The sequence below is a fragment of the Tursiops truncatus genome, chromosome 8 (genome assembly GCF_011762595.2).
Source record: "Tursiops truncatus isolate mTurTru1 chromosome 8, mTurTru1.mat.Y, whole genome shotgun sequence".
In the NCBI taxonomy this organism is placed as follows: domain Eukaryota; kingdom Metazoa; phylum Chordata; class Mammalia; order Artiodactyla; family Delphinidae; genus Tursiops; species Tursiops truncatus.
Window position 1 is genome coordinate 47790804 of NC_047041.1, and position 27240 is coordinate 47818043.

Genomic DNA, 27240 nt, shown 5'->3' on the forward strand with positions numbered 1-27240 from the left:
TGATTATGGTAGCTCAGAAAAAGGTCAGGAAACAGCATCACTAATCATCTACCCTCGAAAATTAGTATCTCCAGGCAATTTAGCATTTTCTGCTATATAGAGAATTGTTCACAGTTTTTGTCAATGCTAAGTAATTCCAATAATTATGGGTTTGGATTTAAGAAGGTCTTCAAGCTAGAGCTATCAGAATTCAAATTTGGGCAGCAAGACTGTATATACTTTGTAGTTGACAAACCCACTTCAAATTAGGTAGAACTACAATTCATTCATCCCTTCATTCATTCATTAATTTGATATTCAACTATTTATTGAGTTTCTGCTATGGACTTGGCACTGTCCGAGGCACTAAGCATAAAATGGTCAACAAGACAGGCAAGTTTCCTGCTCTAAGGAAATTACATTTTCGTCTACTGGGCAGAAGATAAACAAACATACAAAATATCATCAGTAATAAAAGCTATGGAGAAAATGAAGCAGAGAGATGTAGATGAGTGGCTGGTTCTACTCTTATACTGAGTGATCAAGGAAAGCTTCTCTAATGAAGTGGCAGTTAAGGCAAGATCTCAATGACTAAAAGAAGCTGGCCAAACAGAGGTAAGGGAAAAGACTTACAAAGCTGAGGGAACAGTAAGTACAAGTGCCCTAAAGCAGGAGTGAGCTAGGCACATACTAGAATTAAAAGTAGGGCCAATGCAGCTGGCATGAAGGGGACAAAGGGAAGAGTGGTAGAAGATGACAGCATGGGAAGAAGTGGGAGCCAGGGCTTTGTGAGGTGGGGGGAGGGGCTTGGGTTTTATTTTACATAATATAGGAAGAGCTTGGACGGCTTAAGCAAGGGGTAAGTGACGGCATCTGATTTAAATTTTAAAATTATGTACTCTGGCTTAGAGTAGAGAATATAGAGAATGTATTGTAGAGAACAGGAGAAGAACCAGTGAGCCAATGTGTCCAGGTAGAAGTGGTGGTGACTTGGACTGCATGGTGGTACCAGAAATGGAATGAAATTGATGGATTGGGATACATTATGGAGTTAGAAGTAATTGATGTGGCTAATGGCATGGATATGGAGGGTGAGGAAAGTAAAGGAATATGGAAAATTGGGTGGATGGTGGTACTTTATTGCGTGAAGAGCTATGCTAACCACTGGTGATAAAACAGAGAAAATTAGAGGTAAGATTTCTTCGTTCGCAGAGCTCCATTCTAGTGGGGAGAGATGTAATAAATAAGAAAACAAATAAATCAAGTTATACTGGTATCTTATTTGTTATTGAACTGTACAAATGTTGAAAATTGTTTCCCTGTAACAACCAATGAATTTACTCACCATGAGATTAAACATTTATAATTTTAAGAATTTTAAAGGTGTTGAAAATTTTCTCTTAAATATTTTATACATCTCATAAACTGTTGAAATCACTTACCATCAAATAATCTGTATTTGCTCTGCCTAAGTAAAAGCACACAGAATATCAGTTGGCTCATAAGATAGTGCACACTTCCCATGGTGGGGGGCACTGAGGCAAACCTCTTATATCAATACATGGTAAGTGAAGAGCAATTCAAAATAAGGGAAAAGATTACAAGCATCTTGCCACATGGTTTACTTGAATTCTTGCTTATGGTTCAGTTCTCTCTTTCTATGAAAATTGAGCTCCAAGAATTAAAATAATCATATGACTAATAAAAACTTGAAATTAATACCTAAACTCTTAAGGTTAAAAGGTGTGCTTAAACTAGAATTAGTCTTGTATGTAAGTAATAAAGGCTGCTGTCCTTGTGATGTGATTTGGGATCTTCTTGTAAATCTCTTCCTCCCCACGTCTCGCATCTGGGGCCATCAGTATCTTTCTCATTCACCACTGTGTCCTCAGTGCCTACACAATACCTGGCACTATATAGTACATGCTCAATAAATATTGGTTGAATATGTGTGTGTGTAATTATATCTTTCAACTAATATTTGATATCTTATCTTTGGTGATCAATTTTGTTTAGACCGTGCCTTCTTACTGGTGTTCTGTTTTTTTTTTTTAATACAAATATGCCTGTGAATGACAGGCTGTTTCTTAGGTTGATTACATTTGAATTGATTATATTTATTGCAGGAGAAATGAGAGGACATGGGAAGACACAGAATTCTCATGGGACAAGATCACTGGAAAGAATGAGGGAAAAGTATGGATACTGACAGCAGAGGTGTCATTATCAACTTCCCCACTTCTAAAATTCATTGGTTTATTTATCAAACATATATTAAGTGCCAACTCTTCCAGGCACCGTAGTAGGCAGTAAAGATACAAATATAAGTAAGATAGGATTTCTCCCCTCAAGTGATTCATGATTTGTAGATAGAAATAAACATGTAAACAAAATATTTCCTCCTTTTCCTCACTTTCCACAACCAATCGATCAGTATATCTGGTAGATTCTAATTAGCCCTTTCATCTGTCCCTTTCCCTTTATCGTGATTGCCACTGCCACTAGTCTAATCCAGGCCGCCATGCCTTTTATCAAGATTATGTAATAGCCTCTAACAATAATCCTTGCTTGCTTTTTTCCAGACTCCCCTGCACCCCAAATCTATCCATGTCTGCACATCTCTACACTGTACCTTGAGAACTCTTTCTAAAACATTCTAGTTTTGAATACTACAATGGCTTTCCATTGTCTTTAGGTTCAAGTCCAATTCCTTAACAATGCCTTGCAAGGGCCTTCAATCAAGGCTTGATCTCCACTCCTCGCCTCACCAGCAGTTAAACTGTTCCTGGAACACTTCTCCCTCTCTTTATTCACCTGGCTAACTTCTATTTGACCTTCAGATCTCAGCTACCTCAGTTGCTCCAAGTTTTCCTCAGCCTCCCTAGCCCCAACATGATTCTCCCATTATATGCTGCTGCAACACCCTATATTTCACTTGCCATAGGACTTATTATACTGACTTTTACTAGTTTGTTTTACTATCTCCCCCCGTTAAACTGTAAAGCTACCTCAGAATGGACATTAGTCTTAAAAAATGGGTAAGGCACTCAGACAAATGTGACATCTGGAGGTGGCTATTGCAGTCAGGGAGAGAGGCCTGAGTCATGAACTTGCATGGGGTTTGAAGAAACTATAATGTTATAGCAAGAGACACGGCTGGGGAGGTGAATAACAACCAGTTGTGGAAAGACTTATATGTTATGTGAAAGTCTTTGAGGTTTATCATAAAAGGCAAGTGGACTCAATCTGTGTTCCATAGAACCCTGTGAATAGTGCTACCACTAGACCACAGAAGCCTTTATGTGATTTTAATGTGATTTAGAAAAAGATACTTCAGCAGACACTGGTCAATGCCAGGGCACTTGGCCTGGAGAAAGGGCATGCCCTGGATTTCTTTCAGTAATCACTGGCCCCTGCTCAGTCATATACGATGCCCTGACTGTGGATTCCTCAGAGCCCTCTGTGGAGTCACAAACAAGGGCCTTCCAACAGGCTCTGCTGTGATTCCCTTCCCTCCCCACCGCAGAAATCACAGAAAGTCTGCCTTTGTTATATACAGACAATTATAAATGTACATTATGTAGCTTCTGAGTAAGATTTCCCTCCCCACCACAGAAATTACAGAAAGTCTGCCTTTGTTATATACAGACAATTATAAATGTACATTATGTAGCTTCTGAGTAAGATTTCATCTGAAGAAAGGGTTTCTTCGCTTATACTTTTTTTTTTATTTTTTAACATCTTTATTAGAGTATAATTGCTTTACAATGGTGTGTCAGTTTCTGCTTCATAACAAAGTGAATCAGTTATACATATACGTATGTCCCCATATCTCTTCCCTCTTGCATCTCCCTCCCACCTTCCCTATCCCACCCCACTAGGTGGTCACAAAGCACCAAGCTGATCTCCCTGTGCTATGTGACTGCTTCCCAGTAGCTATCTATTTTACATTTAGTAGTGTATATATGTCCATGCCACTCTCTCACTTTGTCCCAGCTTACCCTTCCCCCTCCCCATATCCTCAAGTCCATTTTCTACATCTGCATCTTTATTCCTGTCCTGCCACTAGGTTCTTCAGAACCTTTTTTTTTTTTAGATTCCATATATATGTGTTAGCATATGGTATTTGTTTTCCTCTTTCTGACTTACTTCACTCTGTATGACAGTCTCCAGGTCCATCCACTGCACTGCAAATAACTCAGTTTCATTCCTTTCTATGGCTGAGTAATATTCCATTGTATATATGTGCCACATCTTCTTTATCCAATCATCTGTTGATGGACACTTAGATTGCTTCCATGTCCTGGCTATTGTAAGTAGAACTGCAATGAACATTTTGGTGCATGACTCTTTGAATTATGGTTTTCTCAGGGTATATGGCCAGTAGTGGGATTGCTGGGTCATATGGTAGCTCTATTTGTAGTTTTTTAAGGAACCTCCATACTGTTCTCCACAGTGGCTGTATCAATTTACATTCCCACCAACAGTGCAAGAGGGTTCCCTTTTCTCCACACCCTCTCCAGCATTTATTGTTTCTAGATTTTTTGATGATGGCCATTCTGACTGGTGTGAGGTGATACCTTATTGTAGTTTTGATTTGCATTTCTCTAATAATTAGTGATGTTGAGCATCCTTTCATGTGTTTGTTGGCAATCTGTATATCTTCTTTGGAGAAATGTCTATTTAGGACTTCTGCCCATTTTTGGATTGGGTTGCTTGGTTTTCTTGATATTGAGCTGCGTGAGTTGCTTGTATGTTTTGGAGATTATTCCTTTGTCAGTTGCTTCATTGGCAAATATTTTCTCCCATTCTGAGGGTTGTCTTTTCATCTTGTTTATGGTTTCCTTTGCTGTGCAAAACCTTTTAAGTTTCATTAGGTCCCATTTGTTTAGTTTTGTTTTTATTTCCATTTCTCTAGGAGGTGGGTCAAAAAGAATCTTGCTATGATTTATGTCATAGAGTGTTCTGCCTATGTTTTCCTCTAAGAGTTTGATGGTGTCTGGCCTTACATTTAGGTCTTTAGTCCATTTTGAGTTTATTTTTGTGTATGGTGTTAGGGAGTGTTCTAATTTCATTATTTTACATGTAGCTATCCAGTTTTCCCAGCACCACTTATTGAAGAGGCTGTCTTTTCTCCACTGTACATTCCTGCCTCCTTTATCAAAGATAAGGTGACCATATGTGCGTAGGTTTTTCTCTGGGCTTTCTATCCTGTTCCATTGATCTATGTTTGTTTTTGTGCCAGTACCATACTGTCTTGATTACTGTAGCTTTGTAGTATAGTCTGAAGTCAGGGAGCCTGATTCCTCCATCTCCGTTTTTCTTTCTCAAGATTGCTTTGGCTATTCGGGGTCTTTTGCGTTTCCATACAAATTGTGAGATTTTTTGTTCTAGTTCTGTGAAAAATGCCAGTGGTAGTTTGTTAGGGATTGCATTGAATCTGTAGATTGCTTTGGGTAGTAGAGTCATTTTCACAATGTTGATTATTCCAATCCAAGAACATGATATATCTCTCCATCTATTTGTATCATCTTTAATTTCTTTCATCAGTGTCTTATAATTTTCTACATACAGGTCTTTTTTCTCCTTAGGTAGCTTTATTCCTAGATATTTTATTCTTTTTGTTACAATGGTAAATGGGAGTGTTAATTTCACTTTCAGATTTTTCATCAGTAGTGTATAGGAATGCAGGAGATTTCTGTGCATTAATTTTGTGTCCTGCTACTTTACCAAATTCATTGATTAGCTCTAGTAGTTTTCTGGTAGCATCTTTAGGATTCTGTATGTAGAGTATCATGTCATCTGCAAGCAGTGACTGCTTTACATCTTCTTTTCCAGTTTGGGTTCCTTTTATTTCTTTTTCTTCTCTGATTGCTGTGGCTAAAACTTCCAAAACTATATTGAATAAGAGTGGTGAGAGTGGGCAACCTTGTCTTGTTCCTGATCTTAGTGGAAATGGTTTCAATTTTTCACTGTTGAGGACGATGTTGGCTGTAGGTTTGTCACATATGGACTTTATTATGTTGAGGTAGTTTCCCTCTATGCCCACTTTCTGGAGAAATTTTATCATAAATGTGTGTTGAATTTTGTCAAAAGCTTTCTCTGCATCTATTGAGATGACCATATGGTTTTTCTCCTTCAATTTTTTAATATGGTTTATCACGTTGATTGTTTTGCATATATTGAAGGATCCTTGCATTCCTGGGATAAACCCCACTTGATCATACTGTATGATCCTTTTAATGTACTGTTGTATTTGCTAGTATTTTGTTGAGGATTTTTGCATCTATGTTCATCAGTGATATTGGCCTGTAGTTTTCTTTCTTTGTGACATATTTGTCTGGTTTTGGTATCAGAGTGATGGCTTATGTTTTTTAAATGTTTGAAAATCTGCTGTAGGCAGTGAAAAGCAGTCAAAGACTATTAAATAGGGGAATAAAGCAATCAGGTGTATTTTCAATAACCCCATTCTGGCAATAAATTGGAAGATGGATTGTAAAGGACAAAACTAGAAACAAGGAGACTGGTTACAAATTTTTTTCCAGAATCTGGGTGATTGACAATAAGAGCCACAGTAGGATAAATGAGCATAAAGAAAAGTTTAAATCTAAAAAACTGTGTGACAGATTGAACGTGTGTCTGAGAGAGAAGGAGAACTCCCCATTTTTGGAGATGGAATGATTTACTTTGATAGAGAATAAAAAGTAAAGTACATAGTTGTCCATGGAGAGAGAATAAGCATAATTTGGCATTCTGCTGCATTTGAAGTACATTCCAGACTTCCAAGTGGAGCTAGGTGGCAGGCTGAGTTAGCCTTGAATTTAGATTTATAGAACACCAGAGTTAGAAAAGAATTGTAAAATCATTGAACTCAATTTAAACAGAGACAAGAAAAAAAATGCCTTACTTAAATGGAAAGTGTGAGGATTAGAATTCCAATCTGGCTTATAACTCACTATTCTTCCCACCATACCATGCTCCTTGTGCTTCTCAACTTTTCACTAAAATGTTCATGGATATCACATAGTCAAATCAAATTAGAATCAGAAAATGTAAAATTATCGATTTCACATATGCTGATCCATATCAATTTCTGGGATTGGAGTAAATCTTAGTAGAGGAAAATAGAAAATCAAATCCAACATTTGAAAATGCATTTCTTAATGTATAGTACTTAATTATAGGTTCTGCAGGGGTACCAGATCAATCTGTAGCTTTTTCATGAGAATCTACCATGCATTTGCATTTCAGGCATCATAGGCAATGAGGACTTGTGTGATTAGGAAACATTTCATGAGGCTGGAGAGTGTGAGCTTGCCTTTAAATGAGGCTGGTTTGAACTAGGCATTTGGGAGGCAGAAAGCACCATGAAATAAAATGTAGAAACAGGAATGAGCTTGTTATATTTTCAGGACAATGAGGATGTGGATTGACTGAAGCAGGAGTTTGAGAGGTATAAGAAGAGGCTAGATTTAGAGACCCTTCAATGACACTCATTCATTCTTAAGTGACAACTGTATAGCAGACACTAGGAATACAAGGATAAATTAACCACAGCTTTGATTTTATATAGGTTAAGTGACTCGATGAATTTTGAGGGAGAGGAAATAATGATAGGGTTGCTTTAGGAAATTGTAGCTGAGCTGGACTTGCCTGTGGGATGACGTAAAGAGGGACTAGGTAACCTGGCATCAGGAAAACTAGCTAGAAAGCTACTTCATTAATCCAGATGGGAGGTATCGGGACCTCGTTTCTTGAAAGTTGGTATGTAGTCCTGTCTGTGGACAGAGTATTGGACTGAGCGGACTAAGTACTCTCCAGTCCTATGATCCTTTCCCTTTGAAGTCCCTAGTTAGTGCCTCTTTTCCATGTTGCATTCACCGAGTTACCTGGCCTGAGGTTTGTTACTGGACTCTCTCCTTTTCCGCGAAAGTGCCGAAAGACCAATCACTGACTCTAAAATAGCAATTTCTTCCCCCATCGTGGGAAAGCTGTGATTTTTCCCAGATGACAGCTGCAGAGAATCCTGGAAGGGTTTTATATATGGGAAATGAAGTGGCAAATGGAGAGAGAAAAACAGTATATTCACTGTAGGAGACGGCTTCTACGGATCATAAACTCCAGTTACTCTCACCCAGAGTCAGAGACGAGAGCAGGAGCCCTATTTTTAAAATGTAGAATGGAGTGACTATCTGTTGGCCTTTGCTGTAGGAAAACAGTAGGGAAAAGAGTCTCATATAAAATGAGTGCTGGAAAATGGCTCTCACACACAATTTCACGTGGTATGGCAGCTGTGGTCTCCTGGTCCATATTCCCTTAGAGACTTCATTCCAAATAATGAAGAGCTGCAACATTGAAGGGATTGGGTTCAGAGTCAGAGCTCAGAAATTCCAGCACAGTCACCTGGGTCTACATAAGACTGAGTAGTCCTGTTCATTTTAGAATGAACCACACACTAGCCAAGTAGAGTGACCCTTCAGAACCTTGAGCAGTGGTTTTCAGAGGATGTCCCAGACCAACACCACCAGCATTATCTAGAAACTTGTTAGACAAGTGAATCCTCTTTCCTGCTGCAGACGTACTGAATCAGAAACTCTATGGCAGTGGAGCCCAGCAATCTATGGCTTAAATCCTTCAAGTAACTCTAATGCACGCTAAAGTTTGAGAACACTTTCTAAATCTAGTTTTAAAGTATAGAAATCTGATTCTAAAGTTGAGAACTAGATTTTCTTTAAGAAAAAAATTTAGGTTTTGCTATTTGGCTCGGCTTTACCACTTTCTAGTATGATCCTTAATCCTACTGATAGGTAGCATTTGAGATTGGTCCTTAATTATGTCCCCAAATTATTTTTAACAAACTAGAGATATGGATGGTGCAGTGCATAAGCTTTGAGATTACCTAGACAACACTTACTGTCATTATAGACTTCTTTTAGCTTCAGTTTTTGTTGTAAAATGAAAGAAGCAATATCTACCTTTCAAGGTTTCTGTTTAGGTTAAACAGATTAAAGAATATATACGTAGTACATAGTGTAAATATCTCCCGTTATGTACCAAGGATTATACCGTTTGAATAAACCAGAGACCACAGTTCAGTATAATAAGCACAGTTTAGTGCTTTTATAAATACTGTACTTTTATAAACACAGTATGTACGCCTAATTAAATTTGAATAGCAGATAAACACAAGTAATTTTTGAGTATGTCCCAAACATGGTACAGAACATACTTACACTAAAAAGTGTTTATCTGAATAATAATTAGTATTGTTTTTATCTGAAATCCAAATTTAACTGAATGTCCTATACTTTGATTTGCTAGGTCTGGTAACTTCATTAATATTTTGTACTGACTACCTAGTAGAGGGACACTGGACCAGCCAGTTGAGCCAAGGATGACTTCCCAGAAGACAAGATAAACTTGAATTAAGTATTAAAAGGAAAATAGGAATGAGGTAAGGGATATAGTGCATGCAAAGTGCTGGTCACAGAGTCTGACTGTATTAGTTAGAAATTTTTGTTGATGAGTAACAAAGATCTACCTGAGCTTACTTAATCAAAAAGGGGAATGAATTAGAAGGACACTTGGAATATCTTCTGAAATTCAAGGCTGGATTGGACAACCATGGACTGAAGCCCTTACTTCTTTCCAAAAATTTGCTTTATTCCCATCTTCTTGCAAATAAGCTTTTGCTACTTTTCAGTCAGTGTGGAAGAAAAAGGCCCCGATATGAAGCTTTCAAACTTCTATTTCTTCTGTTTAGATAGAACCTCTGAATCTCATCATTTCGATTCCAGATTCCCCAAAACAGGGACTGTCAGACTTGACAAGTGATCCATGATAAGCTGTATGAACTGTCACTCTTCCTGCAACCCTGTGAATGTTTGGTAGAGAAAAAGTCCTAGTAGATATTACTACATCAACTCATATCTGATGCTTCCAAAACATCAGTCCTTTACCTTTCCTAGAAAACTGTTAAATTGTGCTGATTTTTATTATTTTATTCTCAATTTTAATGGACTAATAGCACCTAGTGAGGTCAATGAAATAAATGGTTTTTTAAGGTGAGAAATTTCGATAAGGAGGAACCTTAGCTGGTGGAACTTTAAATATACCCGGTGAACCCACATGTGCTTCATGAGAGGATACTGGAAGACAGCAGACAGACACAGTTAAGTAGATTTAGAAAAGGTCATAATGATTTGAAGCCATTTGGGTCAATCTGTGTGTGTGTGTGTGTTGTGTTTTTTCTTTTCTCTGGTAACGTAAAGCATCTGTCTTTTCTTAAATAAACTTTTGAGTGTCTATTATTTGTTCTTAACCTACCTTTAGTGACTCTAAGAATAAAAGAAAAGTAAGGCATTTTTGCAACCTTAACCTTGAGAGCCTTTCTGGTATCCTTATAGTTCACATAAAATCTATGCAATTATTCTTTTTAAACAGATTCTGATTGTTATAAATCATTGATCTCTTTAAGCACAGACAGTGTAATTCCCAGCCAGTGTTTTCCATTTGATAATGTAGTATTGCATTTCATCCAGCACATTAAACATTGATCAGCTTTCTCCATGATGTGGCCCTTTGGTCTGTAATTAATTCATCTATTTGACCAAAGAGAGTAGGACTGAGTGGAGACAATAAAGAACAAGCCGATCAAGACACCAACCCACCCCATCTTAATAACCATTAAGTTTCAAAATTAAGCTTCAGACCTGTGACCTAAAGCCTCCTTTTGAATCAAGCCTTGAGCAGTCTGAGTGACTGGATGTGTTTACAGGTGTGGAGTGGGGCAAGGACAGAGTAGTCACGAGCTGGTGGGAATTCTGCCAAGTGAGCTGATCTTTAGAAGCTTTCTCTATGGCTACCATAAAGCTATAGTTTATATTAGAACTGACTATTTTCTTGATGGTAGGGGAGAGGGAAGATGAAAGGGGAATAAAGCTATACTCCACAAAACAAGACTTACTTAAAAGCCTTATTTTTACATTTTTCTTCCCCCAAGTCCCATTCATTGCATCTCTTTCTCTCTTCTCCATATAAAATTTCAAAAATACTTTCAGTACCTGATGGTAGCCCTCTCTTCCTTTCTGTCCCTTTAGAATTTTTTTCCCCTCCACTATAGTCTTTTCACATCCTTTCTCATGCAAAATTGTTCTTGTTTTTTTCATGACTATAATAGCTTACCATTTTTCAGGCACTGTGCTAAATATTTCACATATATTATTTAATCCGTACAGCAACCTTATTATCCCTATTTTCACATGCAAAAGCTGAAGCTTTGAGATGTCAAAGGACTTGCCCAAAGTCACACAGCTCCTGAGTTCTAGAGCTGGGACAAGATCCCAGTCGTGTCTTGGTGTGGCCAAGGCTCCCAGGCCCATGTTCTTAGGTTCTCTGCGATGATGTATGTCCATTATAAAACTTTTGGAAGAAACAAATATAGAAATATGCTTTTTAAAACATCCGAATAGGTACATTGCGCTTGTGCATGGAGGGCCGGAAGTCAAGTCGGAGGCGGAGGTGACTCTGCTTCCGTTTCTGGTTTTGCTCAAACGTTTTGGTTTTCTTCGTGGCCACCCAAGATGAACCGATTCTTCGGGAAAGCGAAACCCAAGGCTCCGCCGCCCAGCTTGACTGACTGACTGCATTGGCACGGAGGACAGCAGGGCAGAATCCATTGACAAGAAGATTTCTCGGCTGGATGCTGAACTAGTGAAGTATAAGGATCAGATCAAGACAATGAGAGAGGGTCCTGGAAAGGTATGAGCAGCAGCGGGACAGTCTTGCCCAACAGTCATTTAACATGGAACAAGCCAATTACATCATCCAGTCACTGAAGGACACCAAGACCATGGTTGATGCTATGAAACTGGGTGTAAAGGAAATGAAGAAAGCATACAAGCAAGTAAAAATTGACCAGACTGAGGATGTACAAGACCAGCTAGAGGATATGATGGAAGATGCAAATGAAATCCAAGAAGCACTGAGTCGTAGTTACGGCACCCCAGAATTAGATGAAGATGACCTAGAAGCAGAGTTGGATGCACTGGGCGATGAGCTTCTGGCTGATAAAGACAGTTCTTATTTGGATGAAGCAGCAGCTGCCCTGCAATTCCAGAAGGTGTTCCCACTGACACAAAGAATAAGGATGGAGTCCTGGTGGGTGAATTTGGATTGCCACAGATCCCTGCTTCATAGACTTGCATCATTCAAGTACATCATGTAAAATAAACACATATTCTGGGACTAGGAAATATTTATCTTTCCAAGTTTGCCATAACAGATTTAGGTTTCTTTCCTTTCTGTGGAGGAAAAGTTGATTACATTGCTTTCATTTTTTTTCCATTAAGAGATTCATTGCTTGAAGGAAGCTTTCTTCATACTAAATTTTTATTCCTTTTCTTTTATCAAAGACTAACTTACTTAAAATTATCATTGGGTATGTATAACTTCATTCCTTAATAGTTATTTTGAAATAAAACCAAGGAAATGGGAATCTTTAAGTTCTATGACAGCATATCTCCACAATCTCAAATTGACCTGATAAATTGATGACAAAGACGAGATTAGTGGGACTGTCCATATTAGGATTCAAAACCATTTTCTCTTGTGGTATTATAGGTTGGTTAAAGTGATGGCCTTTTTTGGTGAGTTTTGTTGTGTCTTGTGAGTAAATCATTACTGTGTCCAATACTGGAATGGAATTATCACTACTGTATCATGGGTGGCTATTTTGATTCTGTGGTTCCTTCAGTGTTACAGCGGACTTGTAATCAATAATGAATATTTCTTGATATTTAATGTATAGGACATTTATTTATACTCAATAAATATTTTGCAAAAGGAAATCCATAATCTCCACATCCACAAAGAACCAGAGCTGAAACTTTATCTTTCCTCCCACTATTTTTTAATACATAATAAACAGGTTTTTTAAAAAAAATTAATACAAGCATTTAGTGATTATTTTTAACGAATTAACATCCTTGCAAATGTATAAAATCACAAATCTTGTTTTACAATAGAACATACTTTAATACCTATGAATGAGAGTAGACATTACATGTTATTTTAGATATCTTTAGAGTAGAACAAATAATTTTTAAGTATTAGTTGACTTTTCAGTGATACTATATCATATTCCAGAATATTTGTTTAGTGCAAATTTTTTCTTTTGGCCGCATCACATGGCTTGCAGAATCTTAATTCCCTGACCAGGTGTTGAACCCGTGCCTTCAGCAGTGAACACGCTGAGTCCTAACCACTGGACAGCCAGGGAATTCCCTGCTTAGTGCAAATTTTAGATGTGATTCTGTGGACATGTTAGTGATGAAATGTACTTTTTGTTTCAAAGATATTTTCTGCAAGGAAATGTACCAAAATGTCCAAAGGAACTGAGACTAGGAAGATTAAAATTAACCTTTTAATTTCATGGGCAATACTGGTCCACAAAAAGGATATTGTAGACTTATATCCAAAACAGCAAGCCCTGAAAGAGTGAAACCATCAACTTAATTATGTGGGTACAGTAGGGAGAAAGTTTGTATGTAAATGGCTTTCTAATACAATGTCTCAGAAATACGATAAAGACTTCACTTTTCACTGAAACAGTGTTATTTGAGTTTGAAGCTAGTGGTATATTTATATGTTTCAGAATGAATTCCAGTGCTGCCTTTACTCATGGAGATTATCTACTGGTAGAGAAAGCAAATTAATTCTAAATAGCCATGACCCTCTCCCCAAATGCTATTTCAAGTGATTGGGAGGAAGGAAAGTTGAGTTCCCTAGTTTGGCTTGATATCCTTTCTTTTCTGTTTTAAGAATTTGAATATAAACTTCTCCCCTCACATTCCTTTTTTTTTTTTTTTTTAAACAATCAACTCTGAGTAACTTTGTATCGGCATAGGCTCCACAAAAGGACAAAACTAGATTGGAATCGTGTTGCTGCCCTCACTCACACGGTGACCTTGTCAGTAAAATTTCATTGTCTGTAAAATAAGAATCTGTGTTTTATAAATGGTTTGATTTAAACACGAGCAAATAAATGAAGTCACCAAAATGATATCTGGCACATAGTAGACCCTTTAGAAATTTCAATTTCCATCCTATTTACCTTTCAACAAATTCTGAGCACAGCATCTTTGATTCACCTATCAATAGCTGCAACTCTCTCATATACGGTACGTTACAGTTTACGCATACCTTCATATATTTATCTGTCTGGTTACTCCTGTCATTAACTCTAGGCATGCTTACTCTCTTTTCATGGGAAACTGAAGTTCAAAAAGATGAAGTGACTCGACCATGGTCGCACAGCTGATACACAGCTGGGACTCAAATCCAAACCTCCTGACTGCTAGTCCGGTGGGTTTTTTTTAGTGCACTAAAGCTGCCTACTTTGTCCACATGTTCAGGAAAAAAACATCTGATTTAGGCTGTGATTTCCTCACCCCAGCATTTGACAATTAAGGATTCCAGTGTATACAAAAGGAAAAAATTTAGTAGAGTTTGAATAGATAGAGCATCCAGAATTTTCTCTTTAATGTCAGCCACTCCCTTCTATGGAAAGCAGTGTTTTAATATATGATTAGTATGCTGAGCATAGGGTGATGGTAAACATTATGTTTTTGCATTATCATGAGATGACAAAATTACCCACTCTCAAAGGACCAGCTGCTGCAGGGCGGCTGGCACCCGTGATGCCTACATTCTCAAAACTATTTTAATTGGTAGTTTTCCATGATTTTTTTTAGTCAGTCAGAGAGGAAATGTCTGTATAAACCTATTAAAGCCATAGCATCTGTTATGATGAAATGACACCACTGAATCTTTGTAAGTGAAATTGTTCTAGCTCAAGAATTTGAAGCTAATCAGGGTTCTCATTGAGCCAAGAGTTCCTATCACTCAGTTCCGCAAATACATATAGAAAAGTTATGAACAAAAAAGATAGGAAAATTCTTCCCATACTTTTTATATTTCCACTACCGTGTTACAATTTTAAATTGATGCGCACAACATACATGAAACTATTCATCACATTAGACGTATGTGTCCTAAGAGGAAAGAACAAATTTTGAAATAAGACCTAGGATCATATCCAATCTCTAATCAAATTGCTGACAGCTTTAGACAAAGAACTTAACCACTTGGAACAACTCTTATCTGTGTAATATGGGTAATAGATCCTATTCCACAAGACTATGGAAGGAATCCAATAGTTAAGAATATTGCAAATCAACAAATTGTGCACTGCTACCAATAACAACCATTTATTAGGTGCTTATTACATACTGGGGTCTGTGCTAAGGACTTATATGGACATTACCACATTTAATCTTCCCCAAAGTCTTTATCGTAGGCATTACTATTATATCTATTTTATAGATGAGACTGTGGAGGCTTAGAGAAGTTAAAAAAAATTATCAATGTTTACAAACTTAGGAAATAGAGGGCCCAATAATTGAACTTAGACTTGCTCTTTCGTTCATTTAACAAAAATTTGCTGAAGAATAGATCACCTGAACAAAATCAGGCACTGTTTGGAAGAAGGAAGTGGGGAATGGAATGGAAGGGGGTTAAGCAACCAACCATGTCCACTTTATCCTGGGCACTGTGGAGAATGAGTTGGAAGGTGACAAGAGAGGATCGGAGAGACTAGGTAGGAGGCTGTGGAAGTAGTTCAGGTGAGAGATGATGTTGACTTCAGCCAACAGGGTAGCACTGGAGATGAGGAACCTGGATGGACTGTAGATGTACTTTGCAGGTGGAGCCGAATGGATGGTGGGAGGAGGGGTGAAGCAGGGGTAGCCCCTTATTTCTTACTCCGAGCAACACAGCGAACTGGGATGGGGAACACGAGAATGGATCTGTGGAGTGAGGGGAAGAACTCCTTCTAATCTCAAGTCTCACACCCTTAACCATTATTAATATTCTCACTAATTATTATTGTGAATATAAAAGAGATTTACAGTTCATGGCCACTATGAACTATAAAGTATCTAGAAAGCTTAATGGAAAATTCAGCTTGTTCCTTCCCATGAAAAAAATGGCAAAAAGGAAAAGTCTAATGTAGGCCGTGTCATAATTCTTAGTTTTTAAAGAAAGTACGTAGGGCAAGGATTGAGATTTTATTTGAATTTTGTGAGATCTGGACTTTAATCCCTATAATATCGTGAAATGAATTTGAGGGGGAAAAAAAAACACTGGAAGATAATTTGCCAGAAAGCTAACATTATTTCAGATGATTGAATCCTGTATATATTTTTTTCTTTCTGCATGTTATATTTTTCAGATTTTCTAAAATGATTATATATTACTTTTATAGCTAGTAAATTAAAAATTCAAGAAAAACTAATTTATAAAGTTACATTTGCTATGTCTATATAGTCTGTGGGAGTAAGTTCTGAGAACCACTCAAATTGTAACCCTCAGTTAAGGCAATTAAAACCAATCAAAATGCTGATGTGACTGACAGAGACCTTAAAATATGTGTCCTTCTAACTGCCCCCTATGTGATGCAGTCCCAGTCAGAGTGGACTGGAGTTCAGTATGGGACCTGACCAGTAGGGTGGTCCATGTTGGGAAAACTGTGAAGGCTGAGGAGTTCAAGGTTTTCTCGATTTCCTTCATTTGAAGTATTTCTTCCAAGTATAAATATTTTTAAATTGCCTATACCTTTTGCCTCCCCACATCTTAAGGTTAGATACTCATACGATTCTTTCAGAAATTCTCTTAGCCACTCCTGACCTTTGCCTCTTTTCCTTTCTTTCAGGGTCAATGATTGTATCTTACGGGTGAACGAGGTGGATGTGTCAGAGGTTTCCCACAGTAAAGCAGTGGAAGCGCTCAAAGAAGCAGGGTCTATCGTTCGGCTGTACGTGCGTAGAAGACGACCCATTTTGGAGACTGTTGTGGAAATCAAGCTGTTCAAAGGGCCTAAAGGTAATAGACACATAAATAACTCACAATAGAACACCAGTGACAACCTATTTGGCTAAGATTATGCCATAACCCATCTATGTAGTCCATTCTTCTATTGTCTGATAGTCAGCGCTTACCATGAGTTTTGAAATCCTATGATAATGGTAGGTTTTTACGTAGAGTAAAAGAAACCACTACTGTAAATATGAACTTAGAGAAGGAAAGGATAGATTTCTGAGGAAATTTTCTTATAAACAATAACAACAACAACCATCTACATTTTTCTATAAATTTTTAATCTTACCGGATCATCATGACTTAGCCGGCATGTTAATACTTCTCTAACTTTTCAAATGTAAATGGTAACCTCCCTCCTTTAGTAAAATAGTAATGTGAAAAATAATAATTGAAATAGCCTATCCTGAAATAACAATTATTATATTTTTATGACACTTGTGATTCGTTTTGATTTTATAATACTCTTATCTGTTGTATTCAAGTACTACATAGCATTTTATACTTGCAAGAGTCAAAATAAGTTAAAATTTATTTTTCTGAAATGTTCACAAATCTCTTGAGGTAATTGCAGTTACCCTGGGGAATCACATAAACAGTAAGATGAATCATTATATTAATTTTTAAGAATAGTCCTTTGAGCTCTGCTCTTCAGAATGATGACAGTTAATATTAACAGTATTTCAAATGTTTTAGAAAAATCAAATAATTGGCTTGAGTATTTTAAATATTTTAAAAGATTTTGAATACAGAGTCACTATACTCTTTTAGTAAATTATTTCTCTTTCCCTTAAAATCTATGTAATCTCTAATACTATATGTGATTTACAAATAAGCACACCACCTTCTCTGCAAGGTAGTGGTGGGTGGTATTTAAAATCTCAGACCCAAGACTCAGGCAGGACTGAGTTTAAAAGCCTGGTTCAGCCACTTACAAGCAGAGTGACGTTGGTTAGACCAACCCCCTTATTAAATGGGGATCATAATGGTAGCATCCCATTGGGCTTATGAGAATTAAACATTTAACTAATAGCTGGCAAGTGGTGAGCAGAAAAGCTTTCTGGTTGAGTGCAGACTCCAGAGCCAAAGTGCCTAAGTTGGAATCCTAGCTCTGCAGCTCACTAGCTGTTTGACCTTGGGCAAATTGCTTAACCTCTCTGAGCCTTAATTTTCTTATCTACAAAATGCAGGTAATAATAGCACTTGCCCCTAGAAATCTTGTGAGGATCAGACGAGTCAATATACATAAGGTGATTAGAATAATGGCTGGCACAAATTGACAACAAGTATTAACTATATAGTATATACATGTTATTTGTAGTTTGCTCCATATACTTTGAGCCTCTGCTACAGTTGTTTGGTAATCTAATAAAGTTATCAAGGATCCCTCGTGAGTTAAATTCAAATGCATTAAAATCACATAATTAATTCTGGGGGAGGTAGGCGGAAAGAAAAGAAGTAAAGCATTTCCATACCACAATGTCTGGTGATATGAAAGAAAAGACCTTCTATCCTACACATGTACTAAAATCATATTTGCCATGTGCTTTAAAGTTAAACCAAATGAGCATCCCACTACTTTGATTAAAAAGATATACTATATATAAATAACGTAGATATTTCTACAATTCAATTAACAGCAATTATTCAGCACAGCCTTAAGGCACGTACTAGTTGAAAGCACTCAGCAAAGCATTACCATCCATTAGGAGGTCATCGAGTGCTGAGTCACTCGATGACCTCCAGCTGCTCAGCAGAGCACTTAAAGGTTCTAGGGAAGCGAGAGCCAAAACTCCTTAATTTTATCAGGAACACATTTTTGGGGATCTCTATCTTTGGTATTAGGGCCCTAGCTGGTTTACTTCTGTCTGAACTATATTCTCCTTGGAGCCAGGAGTGGGGCAGGAATTTCCCTGGGACAAAGAGAGTGAGACGTGGGGACCGGTGAGCATTAATCGACCAGGAATACCCAGGCAATAACCCAATGAAAGTATGCAGCATATGGGTGACGGGCTTTTCTTTTGGTTTATTTATTTATTTTTTAACATCTTTATTGGAGTATAATTGCTTTACAATGATGTGTTAGTTTCTGCTTTATAACAAAGTGAGTCAGTTATACATACACATATGTTCCCTTATCTCTTCCCTCTTACGTCTCCCTCCCTCCCACTCTCCCTATACCACCCTTCTAGGTGGTCACAAAGCACCGAGCTGATGGGTGATGGGCTTTTTCTACTGGGGAAAGGAGAACCAGGAAACTGGTAGAGTTAATTTTACATCCCTGAAAGCAGGCTCCTGCCAAATTCCTCTAGAGGGCTGTGGGCCTGTTGGTCCTGTTGGGTTTATGTTGAGTCAGTCATACTTTTTAGTACTGTCACCATACAAAGATCACTGATGGGGATTTGTTTCTCTATATAGAGCTTACTGATTTACAGAGAAAGAAACTGTTTTAGTCATTGTTTAAATCCTTGATGCCTTTCCCTGTGCCTTGAACTCAGGACGTGATGAATCAGAGTAAATTGGATTCTACACTAAATCTGATGATACCTTGCAGTCTTAACCTCCCTTGGCACCTTTATTCTTTATTTTTGAATGATGATATATTTTTTTTTAATTTCTGTCAATGTTTAACTCATGCCATGGAAACTGTTATGCAGTGGAGACAATGAAGATGAATCAGATGTGCTTCTAATGGGAGAATCGGAAAGTTCTAATGGGAGAGAGAGACATAAAGCCAACTCACTTTAATGCTAGACAGAATGAAATCAGCTCTGTGGTTGAACTTGAGCCATGATTCCAATTGAACAAAGAGGAAGATGTGATTCATCTTAATCAGGAGATCCAAAATGCTCCAGAGAATTTAAAATTTAATATGTGCTTTCAGACCCTGATCTTCCCTTCACTGAGCATGTGGGCATTCTCAATAGTAAATATCAACACTCTCGCCAACTGGGCTAACTAGCCTCAATTATGAGTATATAATACAGAGCTAACTGAATGTGGTCATTAATTTAGTTCTTCAGTGATTCAGCAAATATTTATGAAGTATTTATTGTGGACTTGACACAGATCCAGACAATGAGGATTCACAAAGAAAATAGAGAGAATTCTCGCTCAAGAAGATTATGGTCTGATGTAGAAAACATCAGAGCATACATGATTAAGGAGGCACGAATTAAATAGTGGGTCAAAGAAGACTTCCCTGAGGAAGTGCCACTTAAGCTAAACTTTGAAATACAAATAAAATTAGAAGTTAGCTGGACAAAGAGTGGAGGAGAGCATCCAGACAGAAGTAAAAAGCATGTGTGTATGAAGGCCCCAGTGTAGGAAAGATCTTCGTACCTTCCAGGAACTGAAAGAAGTCAGTTGTGATTGAAGTTTAATGACAAGATAGTGAATGACACGAAATGATATTGTCAAGGTGAGCAGGGGCCAGATCATGTACAGCTTCGTTGACCGTATTTACAGATTTGTTATTTTATTTCAAATGCAATGGGAAGTTCTTGAAACATGTTCAGCATGTGATATGGTCAAATTTGTTGTTTTTAGAAGATCACTCAGCTGCTGTAAAGAAAATGCATTGAAGGGGGCAAGAGTGGGAACAGAGATCAGTTAGGGGACACTTGGAGAAGGTAGAGAAAAATGGATGGTGAAGATGTAAGTGATGCCACTTATTGGTAATCTAGATGTGGGGTATGTCCAAGGTTGAGGCCCTTGGACATACTCTAATTGGTCCTTCTAATAGAGCAATCTAATGGATTGGGGTGCCATTTGTGAGATGGGGAAGGCTGTGGAGGAACCCGTATGGGGACTCTACTGGACATGTTGAGAAGACTGTGCAGATTCTGAAAAGGAGGCAGAACTGGAAAACATCTGTCTGAAAACCCTGTTAATACTCTGAATTTTTCCCATTTTTTATCAAATATCTGGAGTTGGGGAAATACCTAAATGATTGACTTTCTCACTTTTACCAATAGTCTTTAATATAAAAATCATGAATATGGCTACTTTAGCTATTTTGAACAGTTATAAACATTTAGTAGATCTATTTGATAGACATTCTTAATGCCCCAGGCCATTTTTGTTTGGGGATTATTTTTGGTTTTGTTTATTTGTTTTTACATGGGACAGAAGGTAAACAGTGTTATTCCTTTTTGTTATATAGATGCAATGTTAAGGGATTCCTTGAAAAAAATCATTTGTGGTAGAATTAAATTTACAGTTTTCCAATTTACACCCTTATGTTTATTCCACCTATCGTACAAATCACGAATTCTGAGATGATCTTTGATGTATGTGATTTGTCTGTATAGCAGTACTAGCCTTCCCAATATTCAATTAGAATCATCTGGCTAATGGTTTATAGCCATGTATTTCAGTAAGGGATATTTGGGTAATATGCACTACTGATTTAAAATGTCTCTTCTTAACAATATATAAAAATTTCCCTAACCTCACAGTTACAGATTTGGTCATTGCAAGCAGCTGGGGTGTCTGTGTGCAGGCAGTCAGTTGAGAAAAAAATGGCTAATCATGTATAGGAAGTTGTGATTAGGCAAATCCATTTAGACTTGCCAAACAACCAGAAATATGCGAGGAAGAGAATCTGAAGTGTGCATGTGGTTTCCCAGGAAATAGGTTTATAATAAAAGTCTTCTAGTGACTTTCCCAAGGACACTTTAAGTCATAATTTCTAAGGAACTAGATAAGTAAACACTTGTGGACTGTTGGTTTCTGTGGCCTAAGCCAAAGAAGCCTAAACCTATATAAGAAATGAGATGCCTTCTAAGATGTTCTTGCTGCTTACAGATAATATAGCTAGTTGAAGGCCAGGTTCTAGAACGGAAATATTAAGGCCATAACATTGTTAAATCCAAAGGTAGACTTTATTTAACCACCTTATTTTTTATTTTATTTTATTTATTTATTTATTTATTTATGTTTGCGGTACGCGGGCCTCTCCCGTTGTGGAGCACAGGCTCCGGACACGCAGGCTCAGCGGCCATGGCTCACGGGCCCAGCCGCTCCGCGGCATGTGGGATCTTCCCGGACCGGGGCACAAACCCGTGTCCCCTGCGTCGGCAGGTGGACCCTCAACCACTGCGCCACCAGGGAAGCCCTAACCACCTTATTTTTTAATAAAAACTCAAAGAGTGATAAATTTTGTCTAGCAAAACATTTCACCAATTCTACATTATTTTTGAAAATGTTTTTAAACATCTTCAGTTTTGATTTCTTCATAGTTATATACATTTTTTCAGTTATAAAAGTCTGTAACAGTGCGAACTGCAAATGCAGTGAAGAATGCTCTCAGCTTTGCACAAGAAGTAAAAATAACTATAAAACACACTGACTGTAAAAGTCACTATACTAATGGCCATTTATAATGTGTATAATTCAACCACTAGAGAGGCCACATATGTAGTGATGAAGTTCCTGGACGTCTCTCTAAGTAGGTATGAAAGCTAGAGTAAGTGTCTTAACCTCTTTGTGCCTCACCTTCCTTGTCTGCAAAATAGATGTAATTTGAGTATCTAATTCATAAGGTTATTTTCAGGATAATAATTGTAAATTCTCAATACGTATTTAATTATTTTTACTCTTTTTATTATCATAATTGACTAAAAGTTGAAGAAAGAAAAGCAGCAAAGCACATACTCATTCTGGTGCTTTAAAGTGCTTCCCATAGTATTTTACACAATCTAGTCCTTTAGTAAGTATTCATATTTCTTGGATTAAAGACTCGAAAGTTAATTAAAAGTTTTTACTATTAAGCAATTTCAGATGAAGCCAATATATATTTTCATGCGTTGACTCAGATTTCGGCATGTATATACACACACACATATATTTTTAATATATTGGTGCTGGCATCTGTATGTGCACATATATAGTATGTTCAGCTGTGTTGTTCTCTCTAGCTCTATATAAATTTGTTTCTAACAGGTCTGAGTTATGTGATATATGAATCTATGTTTTATGAAAATGTGCATATATGTCTGTTTGTATTTTTCCTTAGTTTTCCTAGTTTGGGCATAGATTTCAGTAGCCTCCATGTGCAGAAGTATCTCCAAGCATGTTGAAAACTGACCTCATGATGTCTCCTCAGGGTCAGCGTCCACCGCCTGTCCTCCACCAGTACAATCTGCTCTTCCTTCTGTCCTCTCCATTTATGTTAAAGATTGTCCCACTCATCCAGATTAAAAAGTTCAAAGTCCTGTTCTTTTGATTCTTCTTTCTTCTTTGCCACCTCTATTAAATCAGGCCTCATGTCCTTTGGAAACTACCTCCAACATAACTAGTCTTCTCTTTAAAATCTCCACCGCCATTACTATGGTGTTCATATCTTCATTATGTCTTGTCTGATCTACTGTAATAGAATCCATTGCCAATCCCTCCCTTCCATTCCCACACACTTCTAGATCAATCTTCCAAAAATCGCAGCTCTGTTAATTGTTCTGCCCTGCTCAAAAGTCTCTAGTGGTTCTTCCCTGGCGCTAGGTAAAAATCTAAATTTCTTGTTACTGTATTTCACACCCTCTATGATCTCCCTCTGCAGCAACGAAATTTGATTTCAGCCTTTTCTTCTCTCTTCTCTCATTCATCTGTCTTCTTATCCAGGTAAGCTGGACTATGCACAATTTCTTAAACACATGCCATACTTTCCTGCCTCTAAGCTTTTGTCCTGTTCCCACCTTTGGAATGCGTTTCCTTACCACTGTGATCACTACCTTTTGGCATCATATCCATCCCCAAGAGTCAAGCCAGTTCAATTCTATCTCCTCCACAAAGCTATTACGAATCAATCCAATCAGAAGCAGCCTTTCACTTCTAAGAGCTTCTAAAATACTTCATTTCTTCCTCTTCTGTTCATTTTCTTGTTACCGGACCATCCAAGTAACCTTAGCACATAGAAAAGATAGATATCAACAGCCCAAATTAAAGAGATAAACAAGCTGCAAAGTCTAACACTTAAGACACTGAGTTTATGATCTCTACCCTGGCCTGTGCTAAATTTGAAGCATTTAATGAACACTTAAAAGGGAAGTACAAGCCCTAGGTTTAGTCTGCAACCAAACTCTGTGTCGCAAGTGGGAGGAATTGGGGTGGAGAGATGGAGTAGAGTCCAAGACAGATCATGCTCATCACTCATCAGCTCATACTCATCAGTATGGCAGGAGGAAAAAGCAAGGGCCAAGATGGAAGCTGAATGATTTTACTGCCAAGAGGAGTTCCTTATGAGGCAAACCCTTGCATGGACCCCTTACAGAAACTATCCATTCAAAAGATTGGGATAAACAGTATTTGAAGCATCTAGCACTTTGCTTAACAGGCCAAGTAGTCAAAAACCAACTTCTAGATTATTGAGGATTTTTATTTTATTTTTTCTTAATAGCCTACATAACAGATTTATTGTCCAGCCTGGTTAAATGTCAACTTAGCATGCCTCTGATATTACAGACAATTTCTCAAATATCTAACTGGAATGAAGTTTACGACTTGTCTCGATATCTGCATACTCAACTCTTTTCTCTCATCTGTCCTTCTTCTTCCATCTGTTCTGGTCTTTTTTCTCTCTGACACTAACGTGGCCAGAGTAAACTTTCTCAGAGTTGATATGAGAAACTCAACTGGCAGTTTTCAGAGATGGTCATTTGGTAAATTAACCATTTCACAACTTGATTTTTGGTATATAGACCTAGAGCTACAGGTATTGAGTATATAACAAGTGCTCGATCAACATTTGAATGAGCTAAGATTTTAATTGAAAATTGAGTGTACCATCCTTACAGCATAGTACAGAGACTGCCTGCACTGAAATTCTTCTTTTTATCCCATCTGTCCATGGATAATTTTGCTGACGGCATTCTATAACAGGTTGTACAACTACCACCTGACCATGATAACTTGGGAATGTTTAGGTTAGCAAAGTTTTCAGTTGTCCAGAATTCAGCTCTTCATACCCAAATGGATCACCAGACCACTGGGTAAAAACTGAACACAACAGTTATGCAGTGATTTTGATTGCTGGCATCCAACCATTTACTGCATCAAGGGACACCATACGTTTCCCCTTTCTTGCCATGGGGTAAATTATAATGTATATTCATTTTTCAATGCACATATAAATGTGTCTCTGAATGCAAGGCACTGTTTACTCTTTATTCAGTCCCCTGTCCCAGGCTCTGAGTTCTACGTGGTAGGTAGACCTCTTTGTGGTGAAGGGCCTTTCTGAATAATGGTTTGACACTTTTTCTTTTCTTTTTTAAACCAGAGGGAGTTTTATTTTTTATTTATTTTTTTATTTTTGGCTGCATTGGGTCGTCACTGCTGTGCGCGGGGCTTTCTCTAGTTGCCGCAAGTGGGGACTACTCTTCCTTGCAGTGCATGGCCGTCTCATTGCGGTGGCTTCTCTCATTGCGGAGCACAGGCTCTAGGCGCGCGGGCTTCAGTGGTTGTGGCTCACGGGCTCAGTTGTTGTGGCGCACGGGCCCAGTTGCTCTGCAGCATGTGGGATCCTCCTGGACCAGGGATTGAACCCGTGTGCCCTGCATCAGCAGGCGGATTCTTAACCACTGTGCCACCAGGGAAGTCCCAATGATTCTTAATAAGCACAAATAGCAATTCAGCTGTTTGGCATGAGATCTCAAAATACTACATTTTCCTTTTAGTGATACATTTTTTCAGTCCTTTTGAATTACCCAAATTGTTCTCTTGGAGGAAACAGGGATATGCTTGAGTGCATGTGTAGTGCAACGTTTAACTGAAATATAATATTCAGAGTCTAAAAGAAAATGCCTAACTACGTGTTAAGCCAGGGAAATAGTCTTCTTGGAAATAAATTGTGACTAAATCACCACTCTCTGATCTCCCAAAGAACAAATACTTTTTTTTTTAATAATTGGACAAAGGACAACATATTTGATGAGTTCACCTTGTTCCTAGGCACTTTCTGTAGAATTTCTTTAATATGTACATGGTTAGTTTCTGATCATTTCTGGATAAATGATATGTACTTGTGGGTTGGGAGGCTCTTTCTCTAAGCTGATATTTAGTCCGTCTTTGTAATGACATCCGTAAAAAAAAAAACCTCTCTCCTGAGCCTTGTAGCAAGTGCTTTATTCATGAAGAAACAAACTACAAATATTTCTACTATCGTCCCCACCGTTCTGTACATTATAACATCATAGGAGTGTAAAAACAACTAATTATATTTACTAAATCATTTTGGAAATTAAGGAATGATGCCCCACCTCTCATTTGCCCTTTGAGGTTAACACTTGGCCATTGTTTCTTTTCTTCTTTTTTGGTTAAAGCTAGTTCAGGAATTTTAACAGAATTTATGATCAATGGCTTTTTGAAAGTCAAAATTATTTTTTACCATGAAAACTTCAGATATAAAAAAATGCCTTGTACTAGATGTAGTTTGGTTTATTGACATTCAAAAGTTTTATAATTCACATAGAAAACACTGTTTACCTAGCTGTGAATATTTGCTCAGGTAAATACTTACTTGTATAGCATTTTTTTCAATTTTTTTTTATTAAAGTATACTTGACTTATAATATTTTGTTAGATTCAGGTATACAGCAAAGTGATTCAGTTACTTTTTTCTGATTATATTCCATTATAGGTTATTACACAATATTGAATATAATTCCCAGGGCTCTACAGTAAATCTTTGTTGCTTGTCTATTTTATGATATCTGTTTATCCCATACTCCTAATTTATCCCCCTTCCGCCTCCCCTTTGGAAACCATAAATTTGTTTTCTATGTCTGTGAGACTGTTTCTGTTTTGTATGTAGATGCATTTGTATGTATACTATTTTTAAAAGTTTTAAAAGTAAATGTGTTGCTGTGGTAAATACTATGACTATAAATCTTTCCAATTTAGGATCAGCAACAAAGCAATTCCATGAAAAGATTTTAGGATATGGACAGCATCTAAGTGTTTTAACCCTAACTGTTAAATGGGCATATTAAGTAGCCTTGGTTATTGTGAGCATTTAATGAGATACCTGGTACATCTCAGTGCCCAATAATTTTAAAGTGTTCTCCTTCCTTGTTTATATTTTTAAGAAGCAAATATGTGCAGAAAATAATCCTCCATTCACTCAAGAAATATTTTATTTCAAAAACATTTATTAAACCAGGCATTCTAAGTGCTAAATCAAAGGAGTGACAATAAATAAAGATTTTTGGCTTTTCTCTCAAGTACCTTCCTAGAAAACTGTCATTCACCTAGACTGAAGTAATGCAGTCCTTTTCTGCTAGCTGGCACTGACTTCATGCTAAATTCATCACGGTCCCCTAACTAAATCCA

At 37.5% G+C, this 27240-nt stretch overlaps 1 protein-coding gene and 1 pseudogene across 2 annotated transcripts in view; both read left to right on the forward strand.

Moving 5' to 3' along the window:
- Positions 1-27240, forward strand: part of DLG2 (discs large MAGUK scaffold protein 2) — a 2041254-nt gene that overhangs the window by 1435358 nt on the left and 578656 nt on the right. For both annotated transcript variants that reach the window (XM_073808350.1, XM_019948680.3), the window contains one exon: positions 16751-16920. In XM_073808350.1, coding sequence (XP_073664451.1) covers positions 16751-16920 — 170 coding nt within the window. The remainder of the gene's footprint in view (positions 1-16750; positions 16921-27240) is intronic.
- LOC117313402 (charged multivesicular body protein 5 pseudogene) lies at positions 11562-12263 on the forward strand (annotated as a pseudogene).